At 43.6% G+C, this 7,270-nt stretch overlaps 1 protein-coding gene across 1 annotated transcript; it reads left to right on the plus strand.

Moving 5' to 3' along the window:
• Positions 1-1,702: 1,702 nt before the first annotated feature.
• LOC311149518 (intermediate filament protein ON3-like) lies at positions 1,703-5,383 on the plus strand (the record flags this gene model as incomplete). The annotated part of the gene is made up of 9 exons (XM_084186702.1): positions 1,703-1,960; positions 2,498-2,706; positions 2,909-2,969; positions 3,359-3,454; positions 3,581-3,745; positions 3,925-4,050; positions 4,599-4,819; positions 4,971-5,014; positions 5,286-5,383. 9 exons carry the CDS (start codon positions 1,703-1,705, stop codon positions 5,381-5,383), a joined length of 1,278 nt encoding a protein of 425 aa, XP_084042828.1.
• Positions 5,384-7,270: the final 1,887 nt, after the last annotated feature.

A 7,270-nucleotide genomic window follows, 5' to 3' on the forward strand; every position in this document is an offset into this window, starting at 1 on the left:
TGCTTCTTACGAAGCCACTCCTTCGTTGCCCGGGCGGTGTGTTTGGGATCATTGTCATGCTGAAAGACCCAGCCACGTTTCATCTTCAATGCCCTTGCTGATGGAAGGAGGTTTTCACTCAAAATCTCACGATACATGGCCCCATTCATTCTTTCCTTTACACGGATCAGTCGTCCTGGTCCCTTTGCAGAAAAACAGCCCCAAAGCATGATGTTTCCACCCCCATGCTTCACAGTAGGTATGGTGTTCTTTGGATGCAACTCAGCATTCTTTGTCCTCCAAACACGACGAGTTGAGTTTTTACCAAAAAGTTCTATTTTGGTTTCATCTGACCATATGACATTCTCCCAATCCTCTTCTGGATCATCCAAATGCACTCTAGCAAACTTCAGACGGGCCTGTACACGTCTGGCACTGCAGGATTTGAGTCCCTGGCGGCGTAGTGTGTTACTGATGGTAGGCTTTGTTACTTTGGTCCCAGCTCTCTGCAGGTCATTCACTAGGTCCCCCCGTGTGGTTATGGGATTTTTGCTCACCGTTCTTGTGATCATTTTGACCCCACAGGGTGAGATCTTGCGTAGAGCCCCAGATTGAGGGAGATTATCAGTGGTCTTGTATGTCTTCCATTTCCTAATAATTGCTCCCACAGTTGATTTCTTCAAACCAAGCTGCTTACAGATTACAGATTCAGTCTTCCCAGCCTGGTGCAGGTCTACAATTTTGTTTCTGGTGTCCTTTGACAGCTCTTTGGTCTTGGCCATAGTGGAGTTTGGAGTGTGACTTTTTGAGGTTGTGGACAGGCGTCTTTTATACTGATAACAAGTTCAAACAGGTGCCATTAATACAGGTAACGAGTGGAGGACAGAGGAGCCTCTTAAAGAAGAAGTTACAGGTCTGTGAGAGCCAGAAATCTTGCTTGTTTGTAGGTGACCAAATACTTATTTTCCACCATAATTTGCAAATAAATTCATTAAAAATCCTACAATGTGATTTTCTGGATTTTTTTTCTCAATTTGTCTGTCATAGTTGACGTGTACCTATGATGACAATTACAGGCCTCTCTCATCTTTTTAAGTGGGAGAACTTGCACAATTGGTGGCTGACTAAATACTTTTTTCCCCCACTGTATAAGGTCCCACAGTTGAACTCCCATAACTGGACAAAGAATGGACAAGGGTTAGACAAGTTGACTTGGAGAACATGAAAGACACAGATCGTTACCTCTTTTAGATGGCACCAGCAGTTAAAGAGAGGAAATATGAAGTTAAATATAAAGGCCAGTGTAAAGTCTTGTTATTAAAGGCTGGCTGATATGGCACATCACATTTCCTCTAAGATGTTTTTGGACCTTTGGGCGTTCATGTGGTAGAGGTAAAACCACAAGTCTAGGTTCCCTAAAGCAAGTCAGCATTACAGGTATCCAGGTACACCATGTCTGTAACAGACGGTGAAGGGGCGTAAAGAAGGTATGTACAGTATGCGTCTGACTGGTTCTTCCACATTGAGAAGTGACATACCTTCACTATCTCTTTCACACCCACATCCACACACATTCATACACCCACACACAGGCTAACCTGTCCCTACCTTGTCCCTTCTATATAAGGGGATTGATTTGTTAACGGTAACACAGCTCAGCAACTCCAGCCTCAGTCTGCAATCATCCCAGCTTTAATACCTACCACACAAAGGCACCATAAGTATGAGGAGCAGGAATCGCACTGGGACAAGCCCTAATTATGTGAGGGACTTCAGCAGCATGTCCTTGGGCTCCAGAAATGGCCCCAGGACCAGCAGCAGTGGCTTCTACATGGGAGGCTCCATCACGGCAGTGACCATCAACAAGAGCCTGCTGGCACCCATCAACCTGGATATCGACCCCAAAATCCAGGCTGTCCGCACCCATGAGACAAACCAGATCAAGGGTCTCAACAACCGCTTTGCCACTTTTATCGATAAGGTACAGTATAAATAGTGTGTTTTTTGCCGCTTGCTGTTTGTCTTTTGTTTGTGTGAATTTCCAGCTCAAGTGAAAAATACTGGAAAAAATATTAAAAGTCAGAGTTATTGTGGTAAATCCAGAAAATGTATGTAAAGTGTTAAAAATGAGGAGTGAGGTGGATTGCATCACATCTTCTTAATAACGTAAGAGCCCAGGAATATGGTTGTGATGATGGTAATGACACTCCAATCTACATAATAATAAAATAACCATTCTTGTAAAGTCAATAACAGGTTGAAGATATTGTTTCCTCCTTTTGAAGTGTCTAATCCTAGAAGCACACCTCTCACTCTGGGCACTGTTTCCCCGTGTGTGTGTGTGTGTGTGTGTGTGTGTGTGTGTGTGTGTACCTGCCTGCCTGCATTCGTCAGTGCATGTGTGCCAAACATGACGTGTGAACTGAGGAGTCCAAACATCTATAATAACAATATATTTTGTTGTGGACCCAAATCAATTATTCATACGTATGTGTGTGTGTGTGTGTGTGTGTCACAGGTGCGACACCTGGAGCAGCAGAACAAGATGCTGGAGACCAAGTGGAAGCTGATGCAGGACCAGACAACTGGTCCCTCTGACATTGAGCCCATGTTCCAGGCCTACATCAACAACCTGCAGAGACAGCTGGACGAGATCAACAATGACAAGGACAGGTTGGACATGGAGAACAGGAACATGCACCATAATGTGGAGGACTTTAAATCAAAGTAAGAACACAGTGACGTTAGTCTGGTTGGAGATCTGTTTGTGCTTTAGCCAATTCCTCTGTCATGTTCGTTGTCATGCAAGACATGTCTGTCATGCATGCTGGGCTGTGACAAAAGCCTTCATAATGCGGCTCTTCAGGGCCAGAGTTGGTCACCCCTGTTATAGACCCTAACCCTATTCTCTTGCTTTGGCTTGTTCCAGGTATGAAGATGAGATCAGCAAGAGGAACACAGCAGAGAAGGACTTTGTCCTGCTGAAAAAGGTACACTACTGACTGATAACATTCCCTCCCCTGACACCTGTACTGTATTGTTCTACCTGTGTAGATGTATTGTATAGATAGAGTATAGCCAGAGTCCCTCTCTGATCTAATCTAACTAATCTGCCCTGGGCCAAAGATTAATAATAGGTAGGGAAAATAGGCAAATCACCAAAGGTGTATTACAAGTGTGCCTTTTATGTTCAGTAAAGCTTGAGTATTTTCCATGTGTGAAAGATGTGGCTACAACTAGCTATGTAAACAAGAGTCGGTAAAGCAAACATCCCCATATGAACAGGAGAAAAGGGATATGACTTGTGTTATGTGAGGCTGCATCAGGTAGGCATGTCTCTCGGTGTCACAGCTGTTGACTGTCTTCTGATGTCCTGTAGGATATGGACGCTGGTTACCTGTCCACGGTGGATCTGGAGCACATGGTGGCTGGGCTGGGAGATGAGGTCAACTTCCTGAAGGCCTTGTACGATCAGGTAAAGCAGTGTTCAATCATACATATATATTTTTAATGCCCCTTTAGTCAAAGATGCCAATACTATAGAGACACAGTATACAGCACTATAGAGATTACAGAACTTACATTGTTTCTCTCATGACAGGAGCTGGGTGAGCTGCAGTCTGACGTGAAGGACACCTCTGTTGTGGTTCAGATGGACAACTCCCGGGGCCTGGACATGAACCAGATCATGGCTGACGTCAAGGCCCAGTATGAAGACATCGCTGCTCGCAGTCGGGAGCAGGCCGAGAGCTGGTACAAGACCAAGGTGAGGAGGTCAGTGTTCAGAGGTCAGGGGTTAGAGAAAGAGGAAATCTTAAGGGTTCAGCCCTAAGGGAGCAGTACAGCAGGTCAAACAGTCATTCGTAAAATAAACCTGTCAATAATCCTTTGAAACCAGTGAACCTATAATGCCTCCCCTTTCCCTGTCGTTTCTGCCCACATCAGGTTGACAGTTTGGCCGGTCAGGCTGGCCAGGCTGCAGAGGAGCTGTGCAACACCAAGGCTGAGATCGCCGAGCTGAACCGATTGATCAGCCGCCTGCAGAACGAGATCCTGGCTGTCAAGGGACAGGTGAGCGCCACACCTGACTGGATGGAGCAATAAAGAATCTTATAATTGAAGACTGTTTTAATCATAGACTATAGTGTCAGACTGGATAGAACACCACCTTATAATTGAGGAGTACTGTATGTCAAGGCTTCGTGCCAGACTGGTTTTTGCTTTGGCCAACTTATCATTATCTTGTGTTTGGCACAGCACCAATGTGGCATTGTTGATCGCAGAAACAATGTTACACCCTCAGGCTAAAGTACCAGTATGTCTTTGTCTGGGAGGCCAAAGCAACATTTTAGAATGGAGCAATTAAGTCATACGCCGGATGGCATCACGTCTCAGCTCACTGGATAAAATTACACCGGCACAAACGGACGACAGATGATGATAGTGTTTATGCATTCCTTAACTACATAGGCCTACGTTATGCATACAATAATGTATTCTGGCCTATAATGAAAGCCTAATGACTGTAAAAATGACCCATGATAACAGCGTGGAGCAAACCACGTTTATTTGTTCTGTTCCAAAGGTCTTCTGATACATTTTCCCCCTTAACCCTATAGAAGGCCAACCTGGAGAGCCAGATAGCCGAGGCAGAGGACCATGGGGAGATGGCCGTAAAGGACGCCAGGGCTCTAATCAGGGACCTGGAGGTAGCTATGCAGAGAGCCAAGCAGGACATGGCCTGCCAGATCAGGGAGTACCAGGACCTGATGAACGTCAAGCTGGCCTTGGACATCGAGATTTCCACCTACAGGAAACTGCTGGAGGGAGAGGAGACCAAGTAAGGAGATGATGAAACTCTGAGGGACTCAAAAGGTCCACTATGACCAGCTCCTCTGCATAGACAGCTTCCAAAATCCATGATGCAGAGATGATGAAGTCTGTGTAGAGCTGTATGATGTTTTTATTCTCTCTTCCTTTTCCGCCCACAGCTTTGGACAACAATCTATCACCAACATTTCTACCACAAAGCCTTGTTGTAAGTTATCTTTCTCCCTAAACTACTACAAGTAACAAAAATACAGAGCCCTGAGCCCGTGACAGCACTATAATCTCTAAAGTTAGCATTTTTATTCTCCTCTCACATTCCTTTGCCTTCGAACCTTGTTTTACGACGGCTCATACTATTGATATGATTTAGGGATCGCAAACAGGTGTGGTGATTGGCAGGAAGAGGGATAAGGGAATCTTGATGGTGGCATGAGCCTTTGTAATAACAACCAGCATCCTCCTCTTTTCCACCCCAGACACCATGCCGGAGACCAGCTACCAGCAGCCCACCCGGTCTTCTGCTGTCTTTATCAAGAGGGTGGAAACCACCGACTCCTCCAGATCATACCACTGAAAAACATGGTTCTGAGACACAACATGACCCAGAGCTACATCTGTAACACTTTACTTGAAGTAGCTTGTTAAGTAATTTTATGAAGGGGCTACAGTTTTCATAACAATCTATGGCAGTCATAACATATTCATAGCAGCCTATAGATGCAGTCATAGAGCATTATGAGACTGTAGTGCCCCTTGGCTGTGATATATACCATACTATGAATCTTTATAAGACAATACGACTTCATAAGAATTTGCATCAAGTAAAGTGTTACTGTTATTTATAAACTGGGTGGTTCGAGCCCTGAATGCTGATTGGCTGACAGCTGTGGTATATCAGACCATATACCACGGGTTTGACAAAACATTTATTTTTACTGCTCTAATTACGTTGGTAACCAGTTTATAATAGTAATAAGACACCTTGGGGGTTTGTGGTATATGACCAATATACCAAGGCTAATGGCTGTTCTTAAGCACGACGCAACGTGGAGTGCCTGGATACAGCCCTTAGCCGAGGTATATTGGCCATATACCACACCCCCTCATGCATTATCGCTTAATTATACCATGGCATTGTTGAATACTTGTTTTTGATTGGCTTGAAGGGCATTCTAGAACATGCATTATTTTCCTATAACACGCGGTGTATTTGCACGGTAGAATTCAATGGCTATAGTTCAAATTATAGCCATGGTATGAAAGGGATAATCAACTCGGGGCTCTATGCGTTCTCTGGAAAATAATGCAACTCTGTGTCAGGTCAATTCCACTCTGCTAGCGAGTAGTGAAACACACCTTCACGTCGTTCATTATTTTCCATAGAGCGTATAGAGCCCCTCGTTGATTATCCCTTACATATACTTAATCAGACTACATCAGAGAAATGATCTGTCAACCAGGCCTCACAGGACCACTTGTTATTTATTTGTTATAAGCTGCATTGAGCTTGTTTCCTAGTATAAGATTAGCCTAAAATCTGTTTTTTACTTCTATTAAAACGGTTTTATGATGCAATGTCATGTACCAACATGTTCTGACACAAATAAGGACTCATACCGGAGATCACATGCAATCGTTTAACTCATCTTTCACTTCTGACAGATTAATGACTAGACAATATACACATCCACATTCTCTACATTCTCTTCATTCCAACCTCCACAAAGCACACCGATGTTGTGTGATGGTTATCATGACAATACCTTCCTATTTTCACACTCAGCAGACCTGAAACCAGAGAGAGAGACAGAGACAGAGAGAGAGAGAGGAGAGAGAGACACAGAGAGAGAGAGAGAGAGAGGAGAGACACACAGAGAGAGAGACACAGAGAGACAGAGAGAGCATTGTTACAACACTGTATATATACATAATATGACATTTGAAATGTCTTTATTCTTTTGAAACTTCTGAGTGTAATGTTTACTGTTAATATTTATTGTTTATTTCACTTTTGTTTACTATCTACTTCCCTTGCTTTGGCAATGTTAACACACGTTTCCCATGCCAATAAAGCCCTTAAATTGAATTGAAATTGAATTGAAATTGAATTGAGAGAGAGGAGAGAGACACAGAGAGAGACACACACAGAGAGAGAGAGAGAGAGAGAGAGAGAGAGGGAGCTAGAGAGAACAAAACAGGTTTTTGTTTTCATAGTAGCTTTCTAGTGTATAACTTGGAACAATGGCATGTTACGATCACAATAAGTGAAAGACAACAACTGGGTTTGTAGGTATAACCAAAGGAAATTGTGGTAATGGTGCAGGCTAGAGTGGGCTTATTCACTGGGTGAAAATTACAGCACATTCAGATATAAATGTCTTGTAAATAACATACATATGTTGTGTAGAAAAGAGAACAATAGACAGTCATGCCAGCTTCAGGCTGACCAGAACAGATCAAC

The sequence above is a fragment of the Coregonus lavaretus genome (assembly GCF_964263955.1).
Source record: "Coregonus lavaretus genome assembly, chromosome: 22".
NCBI lineage: Eukaryota > Metazoa > Chordata > Actinopteri > Salmoniformes > Salmonidae > Coregonus > Coregonus lavaretus.